Source organism: Aedes aegypti, chromosome 3 (assembly GCF_002204515.2).
Source record: "Aedes aegypti strain LVP_AGWG chromosome 3, AaegL5.0 Primary Assembly, whole genome shotgun sequence".
In the NCBI taxonomy this organism is placed as follows: domain Eukaryota; kingdom Metazoa; phylum Arthropoda; class Insecta; order Diptera; family Culicidae; genus Aedes; species Aedes aegypti.
Genome location: NC_035109.1, coordinates 180,464,091 through 180,486,408, shown reverse-complemented (window position 1 = coordinate 180,486,408; position 22,318 = coordinate 180,464,091). Strand labels below are relative to the sequence as shown.

The window sequence follows — 22,318 nt, the reverse complement described above, 5'->3', positions numbered from 1 at the left end:
GCAGTCTTATAAAGCAAGCAAGATGTATTAATTATTGCTACATGGTTTAATTGGTGATCGAGAGTAAAAGCAATTGTAATAATACAGTCACCCCACAGTTATGGATAGCACACAGATATGGATCAAAGTTGGATTAAAACGGGGATATCTCATCAAATAGACTAGTACTTACGCAGAACACATTTTCTATATGTGAACCATAAATCTGTACAGCATCGCAAGCAGTTATAATATACTTAAGCATATTTTTGCCGTCCATAGGAAATAAAATGTCAACCGTATTTCCAGAAGCATTGGTTCATAACTGTGGGGCATTGGAAATCATACCACAGTTATGAATCAAATATAAGACGACTCCAGAACAAACGCCAAAACGTATACTTTCACTAGCACACCATTCGTTTACCTCGCAGATAGATTGCTGTTATAGTGTTTTGATCCATAATATGAGTCGATTTGATCCATAATAAGGATCCTCCTCGCCCACTGATGTGGGGTGGACATCGTTTGAAATTTCTATCAAAATCAACATTTTTTCGTAAATAACCGGGTATTTTGAGGTGTATTCTCAAAAACAACTATATTCTGCAGTGTCTGGGAGGTAATTTTGTTTTTTACATCGTCACCATGTTTTTTAATCATATTTTGTTCTGAAAAATGTCCCTTAGTTGATCCATAACTGTGGGGTGACTGTACTATCAAATGTTAACCCAAGATCGGTCGCATGCGTGTACTGAGTACACGCACCCTGAAAAAAGTTCGCTTTTCGTACACAGCTCGAGCGAGGTGGTGTCGGCAACGGCTAAATGCGCGACCGCTCTTGAGTTAAGATGACCATGATGATCAGATGATTTTACTGTGTTGATCACAAATGTTTTGTTGTTATTCTGTTTGTATTTTTTTAACATACAATAGGAATGTGTGAGAGCTTGAAAATGTTTCCAAATTATTCTGTGATAAATCACTAAAAGCTTTAGTTTAATAATTGGTGAGTGATTTCTTTTAGGCATGTCTGTAGGCAATACTTTCACAGTTGGTGAGGAAAACATTGAGAGACTTTGTTGCTAACTCTCGATGACTATTTAGGCAAAATGCTGAGAATGAGTTTCGACGTAGTCGTTGAAGAACGTTTATAGAGGAATTCTTAGAGCGAATAAAAGAAACTTCATGTTCAAAATTATTTAGCCATTGCTAAAAATATGTGTGGTTTCCTCCTTCCTATCGCATTTATCCAATACAGACATTTGGAAATTATCTCCAGCAATCTAGACCAGATTGAAGCTTCTTCAGCAGTCGAAAATTTTTCTGATCACATCTTTGCGACAGCTGGAGAGTGGTATATGTAGGAGAATATTTGGATGCCTACCTTAGACATTTGCAGGAACTTCTGCATTTAAAAATTTCACCACAAAAAAAATACTGTAATCAAAAATTAAGCTCAAAGTTCACAAATTATTCTGCAAGAAAAAGAAAGAAGTAATAATTACTACATTTTCAGTGATTCCGCAAAATTTAAGCAAAATTGTTTTCTGCTTTCCGTTTTCATTTTTGCGTATGTTACTGAAAAACCGCACAAATAAAATCTAAAACTGTATCCTTACTTGTATCGATTGTATTTTTATCAGAAACATCAATTGGTGTAATCCGTGAGAAAATTCATATGTGCCAAAAAGATTTTGCAAGCAAATTCTTCAAGCATTCGTAAAAAATCTTACGATGTTCTTAAACGCAATGTAATGAATGAAATTTGAAATTTCAGCATCAAAACTTTCAACAATTTTTAATTCGAATGTTACTCCTCACGTTGCTTGTACAATTCCGCCACACATTTCTAGTTTAACATGATTTTATTCAAGATTTTCCTTTCCTTTTTCAAGAATTCCCTTCCAATCCTCTAATCATTTATTAGGCAACTTTCAGAAAAATATCTCCCGAATCTCAGCAAAAGAACATAATACTTGATAAGAACTCTTCATTAATTCAATTTATGGGTTCATTGCTATGCCAGTCTTGATTGAAATTTTTCATGCGTGAGTTGTCAATCACGCAACTCAGTAGTCAAAAAATCATGGATGAGTTGGCTCACCTTTTTACTCATTGTCTCGTATTTCCACAATTTACTCACATACGGCAATAATTTGATAGTCTGGTAAAATTATCCTTTCTAAAGTAAACAACAACATTCGGGTTTCTCGAGTATTTGACGGATTGATTGAGATTTGAATGTGAGTCTATCAACGCTGCTCACAAGCCCCAATTGAAGTAAAATCTGTCTACAACACAGGTTCCCAAACTATTTGGATGCGCGACCCACCTAGCCGTCAATCGTAATATTTGCGACCCACCAGAAAAACGTCAAGAAATTAATTTGCCTTATATTATAAGATTGTAAGTTTTTGAAGGAGTTTTTAGGAGCTCCGGAAATAACTGAAAGTATATGAACTGAAATCAAATGATTTCTTTTCAAAATTCCTGTTGTACCTGTTTGGGCAGAAATTTTGGCAAGTAATTTAAAGCAAAGTTTTTGATGCAGCAAAATTGCCATTGAACGATTTCATTTTTTTTTTGACAGCTCATGCAATTATACATGCTAAAACATTTAACAATGACTTCTATGATAGATTTAGCCGATCTAATTGGTAATCAATACTATTAGCATAACACCATTATAGACTTCTGGTTTACAAAATTCTATGATTACAATTTATTGATTCAAATTAGTTGCAAAAGATATCTTCCATTAACAAATGAATATGCTGGGCAGTAATAGCGTATACACAATAACGACAGAGAGTATGTAGACTTGTAGAAATATCTTTACAATCATCTTTACTTGCTGATAAGTTTTGAATTATAGTCTGAAAAATAACTGATTTTTGACACAATTCAATAAAACTTGAATGTCCCTGTAACTAATGCAAAACAATTGAAATGAAATTTGAAAATTTGGACGAAAAATACAACATTGTATTTTATCTCGTGACTCCCCTAACACGACCCACAGTTTGGGAAACTATGGCCTACATGAAACATTATCGCCGACAGTCTTTTTTAACATTTATCAATTAGGGAAATTCGGGGTAAAACCGACACCTTAAGCTTATTGATAAAATTGGTGTACCTTAGCTTGTTAAACGAACTTAAAATTGTTGTAGAATCTCATATTGGTTATAAATCTATCAATCCTTGCGATCCCTGGATGATATAATAAGGTTATATAGTGATTTGAATCAAATTGATATTCATTTTAAGGTGAGACAATTGAGAGTGCGGGTAAGATCGACACCCTGTTGGGGTAAAACCGAAAGTTTGAGTAGAATTTATACGTTGTGAACATCACAATCACATTGCATATTCAAAAGAATGCTTTAAACATGACTTTCGACATTTATGACCCCTACCTCTATAGGACTTTACACATATTACGTAAATTATTGAGGAGAGGCCAAAGATCCACTAAATATATATATGAAAATTTCAAATGTCCCATGCTAAGATTATAAATTTGGAGTATATTCATGGATATTATTAATTATTAATTATTATTAATTATTATGAATATTATTAATTTGTGTTCATGGGATGTTTCGAAGATAAAGTTGTGGCAAATGATTGGTTGTGAAAATAAATACTGTTTTGTTTTTACAAAACAGAAAAGTGTAATTATTTTTAGATAATGGAAACTGTCGAACCTCATGGTTTGTGAATAAACAATAAGATTAATTTATGTGAAAATATTTCAAATTCTATTAATTTTTCAATCTCAAATGAGAAAAGTTTCTTCAAGTTTCATCAAATAAGTTGAAAAGTGATAACATAGAAATATTTTTTTAATACCTAATGATAGATTGTGGGGTCCAGATAGCCGTAGCGGTAAACGCTCAGCTATTCAGCAAGACCAAGCTGAGGGTCGTGGGTTCGAATCCCACCGGTCGAGGATCTTTTCGAGTTGGAAATTTTCTCGACTTCCCAGGGCATAGAGTATCTTCGTACCTGCCACACGATATGCGCATGCAAAAATGGTCATTGGCATAGTAAGCTCTCAGTTAATAACTGTGGAAGTGCTCATACGAACACTAAGCTGAGAAGCAGGCTCTGTCCCAGTAGGGACGTAACGCCAGAAAGAAAAAGAAGAAGAAGAAGAAAAAGAAGAAGAAGAAGATAGATTGTGGGAAGTCACATAGTGTCATATTTTATATGGTAACAAGTTCGCCATCCGTGAACTTCACTGGAATTCGAAAATAAAGACTCACATTAACAATAGATATCCTCCGATTAGAAAGATTCCCTGAAATTAGATTATGAAGCAAAGAAAGGTGTCGATTTTACCCCAAATGAAAGTGTCGATCTTACCCCGAGTGGACATTTATTTTTCAATAGCGTTTTCAGCTGTTGAAAAACCAAAAAAAAAAATTCTGCTTCATGTTGTATCAACGTAATAATAGTAAATGATGATATAGACGCAGAACAGATAATGACATTTAAAAAATTTCACATGCGAAGTAGTTCAAGAATAACACAATAACACAAGAATAACAACTCTAATTGAGCCGCACTTGTAGGGACGTAATGCCAAAAATTTGTCTCGCAATTTCGCCAGCTAACAAGTTAGCACAAATCAGGAGAAATATCGTAACACCCACCAAAAACTGAACAATAAGCAATAAAAATGACCGGAAACAGCAGGAAACTTCTGCACAGTATACTACGGCAAAGGAAAATGTGCTGATATCTCTCCTCCACCAAACAAACCAGCACCGCACAAGGTAGGCTTTCACATCGCAGATTGACTTGGAAAAGAATGATGTTTTTATGCTAAAATTAAAATACTCTATCATTTACTTCTTGCAATCGACAATAAGCATTTTGAGCCAAGCTGATGAAACTTCGTGGCCGGGTGATTCGTTCTCCTCCATTGACAAGTTAATCGAGGCTATTTTTCGTTGGCACTTCTTATGGCGGCCGGACGAGGAATACAAATGACCTAATAAGCTTTTGCGCTCATTGTAGATGAACATCTTGTGGTCCAGAGAAAATAAAAAGGAAAATGAAAGAAAATATGTTAGCCAACAAGCTAAACCTGCTGCTGGTGGCAGATTGGGACGGGAAACGCACCAGCAACAAATTGTGAAATTCGCACCAGCAGCAGAATTGTGTTGAATAATGACTTTGCAGAATCGTTCCGTCTTCCCGTGGAGAAATATGAATAGTGGTTTCACAGCATTCAGAAAGTCGCGAGAGACGTTAAGATTTGGGAAATCGCTGTGGTGATGAATTTAACGGTATGCAAGGAAATCTTTTGCACAGTCGAAGAGTTCTTCTGTTCGGTCTGGAATAGGGGAGCGTTGGCAACCACCAGGATTCTATTTCAGTCAAAATGAATACTTGTAAAACATGTCTACGCTGTATAACTGTTAAATTAATTATTATAGTTGATCCAACTTAATGTGTAACGAACTGGTGTAACTATTATGCCACGACACGGTTTTGCACCCCATCTTTCGATTCCCTGAACAACTCTGGGGCGTTTAATATGATGAAGTGGGGTGTAAGGGATTTAACAATTGAAAACGTTTATGCAAACCAACCGTTTTACTTGGTGTTAATCAAGTAAAATATAGCCTTGGTAGGCGGACGTTTATAGTTTCACTAGTGGCTTTTTATGACTATTTGACTATAAAAAAACCAAACAGTATATTATCACGAAATCCAGGTGATATTCACTCCAGCATGCTTGATTTAAAGATAGATTTCTTCCAAAATAAATTATTTAGGTAGAGTAAGGTGGGGCAAAAGTTCGACCTTAGTGGTATAATCAAAGTTTACAGAAAAACAATAGCAGTTGAAACAAAACAAATACCATACAGTGAACCTTCAACATATTGGCTATAATTTTGCTGAACAAACTTGTTTCAAAATATTTACCCGTTTTTAGTTATAACAGTTCCAAAATTGATTGTCTTATTCGAACTTTTGCCCCACCGGTGGGGCAAGAGTTCGAATCTAGTGTGGGGCAAAAGTTCGCTGGCTGAAACACCAAATATCGATTCTTTTATGACAGGCATACTTTACACCAGCCGTAAACTTAAGTTTGACGAAAAATACACACTAAATTTTCTTCAAAAAATCGCCCAAAACCGGGTTAATTGTTATATACTCAAATATAGCAGTTTTTCGCAAAACTAAGACGAAATGTAAAATTTTGGTGACAATTTTCACACGATCAGACAAATTTAACTAAATTTGAAGATAATATGTGGATTTTAGGCAATTTGTAAATTTTTCCGTGATTTTATACATGGGTCGAACTTTTGCCCCGCTGATTCGAACTTTTGCCCCACTATGGGCCAAAAATTGTTTTCAAGCATTTATGCAAAAACTAATACACCTCAAAGCAACCTCATGATAGGCCTAGAAACGCCCTTACATAAAATATTGAAAAAGATTTTATCTTCAATTGGTTCCATGCAACGAAAATTTGACCAAAAATTATAATATTCACGTCGAAAAACAACAAATAGCCATAACTTTTTCAAAACTCAATCAATTTTTATGATATTTGGATTGAAAGTCTCTTACTTGAATAGCATTCGAACCACAATGACATTTATAAGATTTGTTTTGAATTGAGCTAGAAATCTTAAAAAGAAACTCTTACCCCACTCGAACTTTTGCCCCACTTTACTCTATTAATTTTACATCTAAAGAAATACCGTAAAACGGGGTAACTTTGATAGTGTGGTGTCCTCACATACAAAACGAAATAAGATAATATCTGTTAATCAGCAAGCAGCAAGCAAAACGAATGCAAAATTAAAGAATATTAGTATGACACTTCATGTCAGAGCTATTTGCAACTTAAGCAATATCGAAACGTTTACGAACAACCTGTTCCACAATCACTATTTAACGTAGTTTTGAATAGTTAGTCACTCATATTTGACAGCCTAGTTATAATAGAACTTGAATATGGTCTCAAATCTCTTAGCGAGAACCATTTTAACAAACTGTGACCATTTTTGTAATCTAAGTCAGAAATTTCCACATAACGATAAACGCCTAGAGGTATGCATCGCCATATTATCAATGTTACCCTAAAACCTCAGCCACTATTCGGTTCAGCATGTACTTTATTTTCGACGCATTCACAAAGGAAGTGAGACGATTTGAAGTTTCAATGCCTACCTACTGACGATTGAGAACGGTCCACAACTGATCGATTCCGCTGCCTCCAAGAACATGGCCATTCATAGCACCTATTTCCAATATGTACAGTATACCCTAACGGTACACCTGATCGGTGAACTCCATCACAGCAGACAGAATCGCAAATCGACCAAGTTTTGATCTATGGATGGTATTTCTTGAAAAACACCGAAACCAGGCAAGAGCTTGGGATTCTTGCATATTCCCCTTTACCACCTTTAGCACTTCCCCACTAGAGGCGTATAACAAAAACATAATAAAATGTTATCAGAATATGATATACTTAACTTATTATGAGATAATTATGTTAGACACTGTTACCCACAGAAAATATTAAAACAAAAATATAACATAATATGCTATATTTGTTTCGCACTAATTGCAAGTGATTTAAAGTTGACTTTTTGCTACACAATCCCAATTTTAAATTGCTTGTTTTATGGCAAAACATACATTTTTCTAACTATTGCGAGGAATATCATGTCTTATTAGAATATTTATATAATTGATCAAAAAACTTTTAACTAAATGAGCTACTCCGTATATAACACAGTATTATAATTTTGATATGTTTTTGATATATTTAAAACACATTTTTTATACTTATGATACAATTCATGTACAGTTTTGTTATAATTTTAGTTATTTTAACAACATCCTGCATCAAAATTGTAACAACCTATGTTCAATAAAATGTTTATATCATAATAACATAATGTGATATAATTTTGTTATGTACCCATAGTCGGGTTCCCCCGGGAGGTAGCCGAGCTTCTGGTCCATCTGACCAGGGGCTCAAGCATGGGCTACCTAGGATGTGGCGGGGGTCCATCAGTGGGCTCTGTTGAATCTCTACAAAAAAAAAACCCAGGGTTGTTAACTTTAATAAAAAAAAACACGCTTTCAAAAATGCCTTAGCCTTCTGGAATGCCAACCGGCAAATCTGGATAGATGCCAGTAAAATCCTGATTATGGTATAATGGTCACAGCGCAAAACAACGGTCAAGGCAAGGATTATGATTGGTTACGTCGCCTAACAGTCGTGGACTAAACAACGTGTAACAACTTCAAGAAGACTTGAGCCAGAGGGGCGGTGAGCAAGTCATAGTATAATAATAATGAAGACATGGTCACACTTAATACATTTATTAAACAACGCTTTCCCACTATTCCTGTCCCTAACCTACATCTTCCTACCACTTTTCTACTTCCCTTCCTGACTTCACATCCACTTACATGTCCTCATCGCTTCCTTGTCTTCCCGGAATCCATGGATCTTGGGTCATCTTGGAGCTTGTCCATCGTGGGCGGTGACCTTGGAATGGAGGGCGTGATTCCACAACCGTGCGCTCCCACCATCCGGATCCTGAGCATTCAAGTGTGTCCTTTTCCTTCTGCATGACGGGCTGCCTCCATGGAGAATCCATTGGCGCTCGTGGCCTTCGTGTAGGCGATTCCGGCCGGATGAGCCCTTGGTCTTGACTCTCCTTGTTCCGTAACACGACCTCACGTTGAGGAATGTTGATCTCCTCTTCTCGCCCGACGGACATCTTGAAAACTTCGGCAATGCGCACCTCAGAACACTCTTTTCTCTAACGTATTTGTAGTTACCTTCGACTGCGGGTGGCCGAAAGATACTTGACCAAGGAAATAAGAGAGCTTCTTCAATCAGCAGCCGCCTTTTATGAGTTTTTCGGTCATCCACCGTTTTACTTTTTTTTTTGTTCTGCTCCAACGACTTATCTCTCTTTTGACATTTCGTCACTGTCTTGTTGACGTCTTTTCATTTGAAGCGACGCGTCGAACCGGTTAAATGGATGAGGTGATGAGCTTTGGAGTGTATGGCAGTGAAGTCGAAAATGGTTTTTAACCGAATATTCTAAAAATTGCTATTTTTGATTTTATTTATTTGAGTTCCTGCCTTAATGTACAAAATTTCAATCTGTATATTTTTAAATGTAACACAATCCCCTTTGACAGGCAGAATTTTTCATGAATCGGGAGCTAACCGATTCATGAAAAATTCAAAGAAAATTCTACTTTATCGTAGATATTCAACGGCCGAATCCCATCCATCAATCATATGAGTGATTGATCTAACTAAACACTACATGACACGTGAGCCAAATTGCTCACCAGATAAACTGATACTGAACTTAACCTAACTATAAAAACACAAAGCCACAAATCGGAAATCACGACAGCGAATCCTGTCCAGAAGGTTGATGGTAACGCCAACGAATCATGGCAAAATGGCCGGAGAATATTTACAAAGGTGGTGAATTAACCTGTCATAACATAAACTACCTCTAACATCTGTCTAACTTGTGGGTTATTTTGTTGGGCGCCAATGTAACAACTTCAAGAAGACTTGAGCCAGAGGGGCGGTGAGCAAGTCATAGTATAATAATAATGAAGACATGGTCACACTTAATACATTTATTAAACAACGCTTTCCCACTATTCCTGTCCCTAACCTACATCTTCCTACTACTTTTCTACTTCCCTTCCTGACTTCACATCCACTTACATGTCCTCATCGCTTCCTTGTCTTCCCGGAATCCATGGATCTTGGGTCATCTTGGAGCTTGTCCATCGTGGGCGGTGACCTTGGAATGGAGGGCGTGATTCCACAACCGTGCGCTCCCACCATCCGGATCCTGAGCATTCAAGTGTGTCCTTTTCCTTCTGCATGACGGGCTGCCTCCATGGAGAATCCATTGGCGCTCGTGGCCTTCGTGTAGGCGATTCCGGCCAGATGAGCCCTTGGTCTTGACTCTCCTTGTTCCGTAACACGACCTCACGTTGAGGAATGTTGATCTCCTCTTCTCGCCCGACGGACATCTTGAAAACTTCGGCAATGCGCACCTCAGAACACTCTTTTCTCTAACGTATTTGTAGTTACCTTCGACTGCGGGTGGCCGAAAGATACTTGACCAAGGAAATAAGAGAGCTTCTTCAATCAGCAGCCGCCTTTTATGAGTTTTTCGGTCATCCACCGTTTTACTTTTTTTTTGTTCTGCTCCAACGACTTATCTCTCTTTTGACATTTCGTCACTGTCTTGTTGACGTCTTTTCATTTGAAGCGACGCGTCGAACCGGTTAAATGGATGAGGTGATGAGCTTTGGAGTGTATGGCAGTGAAGTCGAAAATGGTTTTTAACCGAATATTCTAAAAATTGCTATTTTTGATTTTATTTATTTGAGTTCCTGCCTTAATGTACAAAATTTCAATCTGTATATTTTTAAATGTAACAAACGTGCGGAGATAGCGACCTGTAAAGGGGACTCAATCGTATGGAACAAATAATCGATTTGGATAGATAATCTTGTGAAGGAAACGAAGACGCGATAGTATTTGCAACGAGCGGAAAGATGCAGTGTTCGCCAGTGATACCACAGATTGTAATAGCCAGCACTATCAGATGCAGCACACCGAGTGAGCCACCGGGAAACCAGCGGGATGCTGGCTTCCTGAGTCAAATGCTCACACCATAGTTGGGGATTGGTAGCATGAGAACCGACCATCCGAACCGCTCGGAGAGAGCAGAACGAGGGATACACCAGGAGAACAGGAAGATCACAAAAAGCAGAGAAGCGACATTGAGTGCGTCAGCGAGCAGAAAAACGGCAGTGAATGGTGCATCATGAAAAGCCAAAAGGAGAAGAATGCAGCACGTAAGGAGAGGAATAGAAAAATAAAGGAACCTAGCGAATGGTCACCTCGTGAGAGGTTCAAGGGCTATGCTCTTGTCAATGAGGAAAGCGACAAGACGGGATGATTCCCATCTGCATCACTCTGGTTGAGGACATAACATGCTACCAGCAAAGTGACACAAAAATATGAGGAATAACATCAGAATAGATACAATGACCAAGTGACAACAGGAGTGGAATAACTCAGAGAAAGGAAGGAAGGAAGGTGGGATAAGAACACCAATTTTATCTTTGTATATGAGAAATCGGCACGATGGGTTGGCTATGTAATCATACCTTTGAAATACTAACATATTACTTTGATTATCGGTTCAAAAAAAAGTTCCACCGAGTTCCACTCTAAATCACTCACAGAAATGTTTCTTAGAGTGTTCTCTAAGAGGTCTGAAAGATACAGCTGCATCTCCCTGCAACTCTTCGAGATTTTTACTATTTAGGTATGCTCCTTAATCAGCACAAGCATGAAAATGAGTTATTTGTGATCAAAAATCCAAAAATCCAATTATGCAAATTGTTGCTCTTTTGATCAGAAACAACTTCCCCTTATATAGGGTAAATGATGGCTTCGGCACCCTGAGGGTATTTTCGGCAACACTAACTTATCGTCCTTGTTAGAATTTATCTACGGAACAAGGGTTACCTTCAATGCACTCAACATGTTCCTTGAACTATAATCTTCCATATAAATCACATTCTTGACGAAAATATTATATAACATGGGTTTTATTATTAAATGAAATAAATGCTTACGAAATCATCGTCATTCGTGAGCTGCCGAACAGAACAACACAAGAACAGCTTAGGAAAAACTCACCACTTCGAAAGGTCCAATTCTCCGCTCCAATGCCAATTTTTCCACAAAATCTACGCACCTATCACTTATGCACAATTAAACTTTTGATTGGTCTATAAAGCACACGAAAATACTTAATTTTTATGCTTCAAATCACAAGTAAAAATTAATGAACTTTGTTTTCCTCGGCAATCACTTTTTATTACTGCACCAGGTTGCCAGAAAACTATATTCAATTGCGGTGTAATTATTATTCACGAATTAAATTCACAGAAAAGATCGAACACAACTTATTAATTTATTGGAATTATGCAACAAAGCATGCATGGGTAATAATTGAGTCTTTCAATGCCTTCCTTATTTGAAGATTGTAGCGCATAAACTTCAAATTACTGAGAAACATTTAAAATATACGTCTTTTAATAGGTTAACTATTTTGGCAACACTCCTGTTGTTCTACAGGCAATCAGTGGATGATGTAATTGTGTCAAATCAAAAGCGAGTAGATTTGAAAAGGGTCTATTCTGATTTTCTCATACACTGAGAAGAATATGAACCTTAAAAATTACTGGCAAGGTTTGGATTTCGATCCGAATTAGCTGATCGAACCATATTCGGAGAGTGATATTCAAAAAACAAAAAAAAATTAAATCTTGGCACATCGCAATCGGATTTTTTTTAATACACCCCAACCTCTTTTTAAGACCGTTATCGGGAGGTCGTAAAAAAAATCTGGGTAATAATTATGTTTTTGAAAAATGCAACGTCTATATGCGGAAATACTGATTCGGGATATTCGGCAAAGTTGAAGCATGGGTTGAGAACTTTCCAAAATGGCCGTTCAAGATTTCATATTTTGGTAATAGATGGCAACACTGCTCGATTGTTATCAAAAGAGCCAATATTATGGGGGTGTGATATGCAAATACCAAAAAATTTCAAAGATGACGGTACCGAATGTTAACCAAAGTTGAAGGAAGTGTTGCGTGCTATACAGTCGGCCGAATCACAAATTTTCATGTGGCTGGCAGCACTGTTCAAGAAGAATAAAGAAAAGATCAAAACCATAAAACTTGAGCGGAACAGAAAAATAGAATGCTTAGCAACATAGCAATACTCTTCAACTGTAATCCAGTTTTTCATGAAGGGCTCAAAATTTTGTCGTAGCTGGCAACACTGCTTAAGTGAAATTGCGTCACCGGCAGTACAAGTGTGCATGCAACTTTTGTTTTGCGGATATCTCAGGATCCTGACCACTTAGAAAGATGGCGTCTTCAGCAAAGTTGTTCAAGAGCTCAAGGACTATCATTATTCTGTCCAAGAGATTCGAGATTTGGCCACCAGGCGGCGCTAGTGAGCGTAGAATTTTTGTTTTGCGGATATCTCAGGATCCTGACCACTTAGAAAGATGGCGTCTTCGGCAAAGTTATTCAGTAGCTCAAGGACTATCATTAGTCTGTCCAAGAGATTCGAGATTTTGCCATAAGGCGGCGCTAGTGAGCGTAGAATTTTTGTTTTGCGGATATCTCAGGATCCTGACCACTTAGAAAAATAACGCCTTCGGCGAAGTTGTTCAGAAGCTCAAGCGCTATCATTATAAAAGCTATGCGATTCAAAATTTTGCCTCCTGACGGCGCTAGTGAGCATGAAACTTTTGTTTTGCTGGATCCTGACTACATAGACATGGCTTCTTGGACAAAGTTGAGCTTCTCAGCAAGTTTATCGAAGACGCCATCTTTCTAGGTAGTCAGGATCCTGATATATCCGCAAAACAAAAGTTTCATGCTCACTAGCGCCGTCTAGTGGCAAAATTTTGAATCTCATAGCTTTTATAATGATAGTCCTTGAGCTAATGAACAACTTTGCAGAAGGCGCCATATTTCTAAGTGGCCAGGATCCATTTATAAAAACGGTCGTTAATCTGAATTTCGGTCGTTAAAAAGTGGTCGTATAACGAACCGTCGGTAAAAAACGGTCATAAAAAGAGGTTGGTCAGTAATACCATTCATTGTCTCGGTAATAACTTGGTGATAGAGCGTTCAAGAGCAGCAACCTTTACAGACCAAAACCATATCGAGCCATTCAGCTTATCAGTAAATAGTTCAAATCACGGTGAAATTCTTGACATTAAAAAAAATGAAAACAACTATTCAAGTACCATCGTTGGGGTGAGATTTGGCCAAAAATGCGTAAGTTCTCATTTATTTTTAAATAACTTTCGCAATTTGACTTGATATGTTCGGTTAAATATGAGAATACGTTGCAAATGCTGAACAAATAATTGAAATCTGATTATTTTCCTTAAAATAGGAATCATTTGAAAATTGGCCCAAACTCACCCCTTCGAGAAGGTGACAGTGGGCCAAACAGGAAAACGAACTATCGATAAACATAGGAACCCCATATGAAAATTCGCCACAAGAAATTGGATTGAAATTCATAAATTTACGTCATGGAACCGACATTTGAAAACAAAAATAGTTTTCGCGGCAACCTGGAATCGAACCAAGGACCTTGCTTAGTTTTGTAACAAAAACTACCCAAAAACATGAATTTTTTAAAGAAAAAATCGAATTTCTTTGGATTATTTAAGTTTTTTTGCCGAATGTTTCATATAAAACTTATGTTTCTAAAGCATTTTGTTTGAATTACAAGTTGAATAGTGTATTTTTTTAACATGTGCAAGTATATCATTGTTTCAAATTTATTCAAAAAATGTTGCCAAGTCCTTTTCAAAGGTTTAACAAATAAGGAAAACCAGTTTCAGCTTTAAGAATATTGTTTAACTGATAAAAATTAAAATGTTGAATAACTTGATCAAAACAGTAAAATGCGGTGTATGCAAAGTTTGAACACAATTAAATAAGCTTCAAAACCATGCAAAAAGATTTGGAATCGGTTGATTATTCATGAAGTTATGGTCAAACAAAGATATTTTTCCAGTAAAATAAAAAAAAATTGGAGTAAACTACTTTTTATTGAAACTAGTTTTGATTTTACACAAATTTGATGTTCTATAAAGTTTGCAAAAAAAAAAAAATATTAAGGTAATGGTGCTGAAATTACCGAAGTTATTGTGACTTCACTGAAGGCCATTTTTTGTAACATGAAAATTCACCTCCAAGACGCTTGCACCTCTAAATTTTAATATTTTTGGCTCAAACTTCGAGGTTTCTCTACTAATATGATTCGAATTCAGAAAAGTACACGAATTTTTGATTTTGAGAACTTTTGAAAAATAAGCCGTACCCTAAATAGACTGCGAGTAGCAAATAGGAGCATGCATGTAACTCATTCAAACGCAACTCTGAAATTCAATTAATCCGCTAATCGCGTTCCGTGGATTTTTATTGCAGAGCACAATATTATGAATCAAATACCCATGACGTCACGCTGCAACTTCAAGGTTGGATTCGCACCTGCTGCAAGTTTATTACCATGACATGGCAATTTTTAAAGCCGAAATTCTGCCATAGTGAGATTGAATACAAAATTTATTCGATAAAATAAATGAAAATGAAATTAGGCAGTGTCCATTTATGACATAACGTTAAAATGTACAATTTTCGACCATTCCCCCTCCGCAACGGTCTTTGCATGAAAAAAAAAATTGTGTTTGAGCCAACGTTTGAGCCTACTCCCCCTCCCCCTAGAGCGTTACGTAATATGTGGACAGCGCCTTAGTCTGCATAAATTTAGTGGCGTTGTGTATTCAATTTGAATCTCCGCTATTTTATTTCTAACTGCAATTCTTTTCTCAGTGTAGTCTGTATTTTTTTGCATTGGCCCTTTCAACGAGTAGAACATAATGAGTGACGTTTAATTTCAGGAATTGTCAACAAATACGAAATGTTACCAATACATAAACTAGTTTTTGCGCAGTTTTGGATTGCCGAAGTGAACATTTTTGTTGCCGACAATAGTAGTTGCATTGCCGATAAAAGAACAAGTGCCTCGTGACTTTGGCGAGGAAAAATAGAAGATTAAGAGAACAAAATAGTGTTTTATGTATAACAATTAATAAACGAAGAGTGCTCAAGTGTAGTTCAGGTGTCTCCTGCTAATTGTTGTGCTCCATTGTTGCGTAAAATTGCCTTCTTAAAAGTTCAGCTGCTTAGGCTGCCGACAATACGTAAGTTCCCCTACCAAGGTGCTCAAATGGCTTGATCTTCCAGTTTTGATTTTTGTCCCGCATCTCCATACATTCAACGCGTTGTGCGCCGCCGGGGCAATCTTCGTTGGAGTAGGATAGATCTACCGCCGGGGACAACTCTGAGTAGAACGTATAGTATCACCGGCTTGAGTCGTCGGAACGCCAGCGAACCGAAAGCCATTCTCCAACCGGAATCGCTGGATCGACTTCGGCACTCCACCCGCCAGAAGCGCGTAGCCGGAGTAGGCTAGCTCCACCGACTGGGACTAGGCCGAGTAGCATTGATCGTCACAAACAAGTTTTGGGTTTTCGGGGCGCTAGTGAACCGGAAGTCACCCTCCAACCAGAATCACTTTACCGACCTCGGCATCCAACTGGTCAACCAGGAGAGCTCGTAAAGCAGAAGCAGAGCAAAGTAGAACAACGAAATGCACATGAGCGTCCAGTAGAAGTTCAACAGGGCTCTGGCATGAGGTCAGCCAAGAGAAGTATGCGTTGTCGCTTAGAAAGTTGTTCAAAGAGTAGACTAGTAGATACACCGTAGAAATGTTGTAGTGAGTAGTGATAGCCGTGATTACATACTCTGGACTATATTGTCCGGGGACGAGTCCCCTCTGATCTCAACACAACAATGAAACCCAGGCAATCAAACATGGCATGGTCCATTGTTTTCTCCAGCATAATTGGGCATGGAGGGCAGGAGATTCTGAGTGTCCGAATCTATACAGGTACTGTTTATAGGAACCATGTTCTGACAAAAACTGCGTCAAGTTTATACCAATCTTACACATTTCGTATTAGACGGGTATGCATCTCTTTGGTGAAGCATTGAACATCTTTCTTGATTATGCCGGCTGGTTCAACGTTGTTAACAATGGAGATGTAGGGAATCTTACATCCTGTTATCCCGGAAGCCGGATTCACGATAGGAGAGTCTGTGCGCAGTTTTACCATAACCATGTAGTGGTCAGATAAATGCTGGTTACTCCAAATATCGTGATAGGAAAAAAATTGGAAACTAATTTTCAAATCGCTGGTTCTTGGCTTACTGTAAACCAAATTTCATCACATGATGTTTGGTTCATCGTGTTTACTTGATTATGTGTGAACTTCATATTTCTAGTGGTGTTCAGTTTTTCCTCAGAGAAGCATGAGTCAGAAATAGTAGTTTACGCAACAAGTTGCAAAATGATTTTTTTACAGCACATTTATCCAACGGAGCTTGCCAAGTTGGATAATTACAACGAGTGCTGTAAACATCGAGTTATGCAACGAGACGTAACTACAACTTGTTGCGTAAACTACTATTTCGAAATAGCAAATTTGTGGTGTGCAACTCGTTGTACTTATCCTCGTGCTGAAAAATGCTGTATTACATTCTGCAACTTGTTGCATAAAAAACTATGTATTATCGCACGGTCGACTCCCAGACAACTTCACTCTGCTGTATCTCGGTTCAAAATCGTCTGATCTAAACCTACGGATTTCCCAAGCTTCTATAATAAATAGTGACTGTACACGAATTCAAAATTTTCAGGGTGCACATTAGTGCAACAGGATGAAATTAGTGTACCGATTGGCTGAGAGGTTTCGTCGACCGTGCGATAAAAACTTTCCTGACTCACGCTGTCTTTGGTGCATTTTGTCGATACTGCAGTTGCTCGTTAAAAATTTCATGGAATTTAAAATACATATAAAAAGCAGAGAACAATATCAATTTGCAGACTAATATTACCAGTATTTGGGCTCTATTTGAAATTATTCCGCGCCAGAAGCAATATTTCCCACCTGGCTCACGCTGAAGCCGCACCTTATTCGCCAGAAGGGTTCAACGTTTTTTTTTTCTTTGTTACAGAACACCAAGAAAAATTCTACATCTATCTGGTTGTGGCGGTAGCCGTAGCGATTCTTCTCTGCCTCTCGATAGTGATCGGACGTGTAATGCTGCGGAAACGTCGCACTGGAAAGGAAACCGATAAATTTCAGACATCAAACACAGGTGAAACGACACTCCCAAATGGCTTCACCGACGATATATCGGAAATAGATGCGGATATCGATTTACAAACTCCCCTGCCAGTGCCGAGCGTATCCCGGAGTGATGTAAGTAAAGATCCTAGACCATACCACTTTCTGGTTGATTGCAGTGACCGCATATGTGCTGTCTGGCGGAAGGCTACTTTCGCTTGTTGAAAAGGTTATTCCATGGGGTTTGAATTGATTCAACTGAAATTATCAGAATACGCTTAGATTTGTTTTCCTATGATGGACAAGGTAAACTACATTGAAGCTTAAATTACTAGATGTTCAGTAGGCCTTAGAATAAATCAAAGTTAAATATACACTTAAGTTATTTAATTTTTTATCAAAAGTGTTCTTCGTAACTAATCATAAAACACAGGTTTGTTCATTTTTTTTACTAAATTATTTTGATACCATATAATGGAACAGTGCTTATTAAAATATTTTTGATTTTTAGCTACAGATACCGTTTTGACTCATATTCCGAACACTTAAGGCCAACAGTGACTTCAAATGTATCTGGTGCGCATAAATTTGCTCGTATTTGTGAAAATTTGAATTTTATCACAAAGTCCAACTGTTGGATGAGCCAATAAAAATTTTTATTTAAAATTATTTAGTATTGATTTAAGGTGAAAGTATAGAACATCATTTTGATTCATATGCCGAACACTGTGTTCATTCTGTCTCATATTCCGAACACCTTGATTCAAATTCCGAACAGCACCAATAAATCGTATTAAAATGAATAATTTCGCAAATAAATTTATCAGAGCTAGTTCTACTGGTAACGAACTAGAAATTCATCACTACTCCCGAGATATAGAATAGATTGGAATATGATTAAATTGAATCGTAATTGACTGCCATTTCCTGGTAATTTGATGATATATTTCAGCGAAACATTTCAACCTCATCTCCATACAAAAACCTTGTGTTCGGAATATGAGTCTATTCGGAATTTGAGACAAAACGGTATTTTGCCTTCCCACTCATGAAACTACAACAAATGGTTAAGCAAAGCACCAAGTTTCATGAAAAATATTGACTTAAACTCAAATACAAAAAGCTTGAAATTTTCATGTCAGTCCCGTAGCCTACCGGTTAAAACCAAACAAAAATATTGGTTTCAAGTTTTGCTTATTTTTGGGTATTGAGATACTTACTTTTTGCAGAAAATGATTTGATACCAACAACATAAATAAATACTGATAAACTGCTGAAAACATAGAAAAATTATTTGTTTAGCATTCTAACATGGAATGCCTTTCCAACAAGCAATCTTTTCCGTCAATAGTATCCCCATAGTCTCGGTTCACGATCCATTGTGCACATGCAAGCATTTCTTTTCGCAGAGCTACGGAGCATATACGCCTTCGCCGGGACCGTATGGAAATCTGGGCCCATCTAATATATCACATACCTCAACCACGATGCTGGTGCCGCCTTGCTCGATGAGCACGATGATGACTACTACTCCACCCGCCGGATACCTCAGTGGACCAATTAACATAATACCATCGCAACTGGGCCAAAGCATAGGTATGTTCACATATATTTGAGAACCTATTCTTACTTTAAACTATATTCGAAACAACAAATAACAAGCTAAAAAAAGTTCCACCAGGTTCAATAGAGAATAGTTTTCATGGAAATTGATATTTACACATTTATCAACAGAAAAAAATACAAATTAACCCAAGATCGGTCGCATGCGTGTACTGAGTAAAGTTCGCTTTTCATGCACAGCTCGAGCGAGGTGGTGTCGGCAATGGCTGAATGCGCGACCGCTCTTGAGTTAATTATCAATTATTAAATTAAGTTCAAAGAGGGGGTTAAACAGGGGGGTTATACGCGCAACTTTTCAGTAAAACTATGTGGGTTCGAGGCCCACTGATCGAGAATGTTTTCAGTTGAAATTTATTTTCCGGCTTCAGAGGCACGTTCTCCGTCCTTTTGAAGATAAACGCATTAGTGAAACAAAGCTCTGTTCTCCGACGGTGAAGCTAGCTTACTCCGATGGAGCGTACCCCGGCGAAAGAATATCTCCCAAAACCGATAACGTTACGTGTTGTTCTTACTCTATTACTGGCTGGTTGAGTGCTTGAATAAATCCAGATATATCTATATATATAATATATTCAGAGGATAGCTTATGTTTCACTAGTTGACTCAAGCCGGTTATATGCTACGTACTGCTCAATATAGTCCCCAGCGGTGCGCCGAGTTGGATCTAGCCTATTCCGATGAAAAAATCCATGGCGGTCTTTCAATCCGATGCAATCCCGGCAGACGCTGAGGTCACCCCTGTGAAACCAGTGTAAAGTGACTTTCGATCCATAAGCTCCCGTATGCTTATATGCTATATCCGACGAGAAACTTGCCCAACCAAGGAAGTTCTGCCGGAACCGGTGACTCATTATTATCGAAATCTAGAGATTCCAGTTAATTTTTACTTCCAGTTCGATGGTGCCCCGAATACCCACTACCGATTCGCCGTAACGCTTGATCTACTCGGCTTAGTTCTCGATAATGGATCTAGCCTACTCTGATCGATATTAGACGCTCTCTGGCCTGTTCGCCATTTATGTTGCAAAGACGACATAATCGACGTTATCATTCTATTTACTACGTGCGACGTGCTCACACGATGACGATATTGTCAAGGTTTAAATCTCCGTTGATACTACCTTGCATTAGTGCTGTAAAAACTACAGGTTGTAGTGATTCCTCAACGTACGGGCAATTCAGTTAGCTTTCAAATCTACAGAAATGCTTATTGAAGAATCTCTCAATGCTTTTTATTCTTTCGCGTTGACAGGTTAGGAATGAGCCGGTGTTGCCATCTTCATTTCTACATGGACCCACGTTTTTTTTTCATTTCATAATAAAGTATTGTTCCGTAATCAATACCTCAAATTGGTATTATAATGGTATTGAAAACAATTAAAAATAGTTCATTAAGATATTCAGCAGCTATTGAGGACTGCTGGAGCTTTTGAACTACTATTGGATATTTTCACTTTTATATGAAGTATCGTAATGTATTGTTTGGGTATTACAATATCTGATCTAATTATATGTTTGGTGTTTGTAGAATATGCTTGAGATATTATTTGAGGTATTTTACCTCTTATGCAGGGCTCATTCATACTACATTATGGTTGTAAGTATTGTAAATTATCTGATATGGAATACCTTAGTTTGGTATTCAGTAGCTATTTTCTTCTGCTCGGGTATCTATCTAATTCTGACTATATTTCGTAGGTTTCTGGTGTCACTTTGCTGCTGGCACTCGAAATCCTCCGCCAGACCAATGTAAATATGGATCATAGGCGATAACGCATACTGCTTCTGGCAATATCGTTCTATACACACTCGCGACTCGCACTTCCATCTGTCGGAACGGTCTATACTTGGTTTAGAATATATGACAAAAGGTCGAAAGAACAAAAGGTCGAAAGAACAAAAGGTCGAAAGAACAAAAGGTCGAAGAACAAAAAAAAAGGGACAACATGTCGAAAATCTTTTTCAAAGAAGGAAATATTTCCCACCAAGCAATTCACTTTCGACCTTTTGTCCTTTCGACTTTTTGTGTTTCGACCATTTGTCCATAAACCCTGGCACCGTGGCTAAACTTGTACACTCGATTTTTGCACGCAAAAAAGTTTCCATAATTTTTTTTCGCCAAAACCTTATTTTTACATGAAACGTCGAGAAAAGATGCAAAAAAAGCACGGTTTTTGATATTTTGAACTGAAAAACAGAATCGGGGGTATTCCATACCGCGTATTGATGAAGAGCTGGCAGACATGTTGTATTGCTTTTCATATCATTTAACATTCAACGCTCCATCATCGTAATCATCGTTATTTTTGAAACTTCAAAAGCAGTGTTTCTGTTCAAAACTAAAAATTTTTCGATGAAAATGTGTTGACTGTATTTCGGTTGGAGAATCGAACACAGTGAACACATTTTCTTTTAAATTTTCTTGACTTTGAATGAAAACACTTCTCTTGAAAATTTTGAAATCAATGACGGATCCTGCCCCGTTAAGTTAAGCTTTTATTGACATCTGTACTTCTTCTATTGTCTCACACAGTTAGTCAAGCATCCGAAATGTCCACAAACCCAACAATCTTCACTTTCCTGGGCAACCGCAGTTCCAAGATCACATCATACATCTCGTTTCAAAGAGTTCGATTCATTAGGGACGCCCACTATCACACTATGGGCGATCAGGTGGCCAAAAATCGAAAAAATGACTTGTTCTGATAGGTTTTTCTTCTCATTCCATAGTAAACTCTTCAATTAAGATACCGTAAAATCGGGTGTAATTGATCATAAGGGTGAAATTGATCATCGTATCACACGATTTTATTTATTCCTAATGGAGCACAATTATCAATGTAACCGGCAATAAATGA

General features: G+C 37.6%; 1 protein-coding gene across 5 annotated transcripts in view; it reads left to right on the top strand.

Moving 5' to 3' along the window:
* LOC5578554 (protein eva-1) overlaps positions 1-22,318 on the top strand; it is a 623,125-nt gene that overhangs the window by 582,236 nt on the left and 18,571 nt on the right. For all 5 annotated transcript variants that reach the window (XR_002501140.1, XM_021848818.1, XM_021848820.1 and 2 more), the window contains exons 9-10: positions 17,725-17,972; positions 19,247-19,433. Coding sequence is in view for 4 of the 5 variants with exons in the window: in XM_021848818.1 (XP_021704510.1) it covers positions 17,725-17,972; positions 19,247-19,433 (435 nt within the window). In the remaining variant the exon portion in view is untranslated. The remainder of the gene's footprint in view (positions 1-17,724; positions 17,973-19,246; positions 19,434-22,318) is intronic.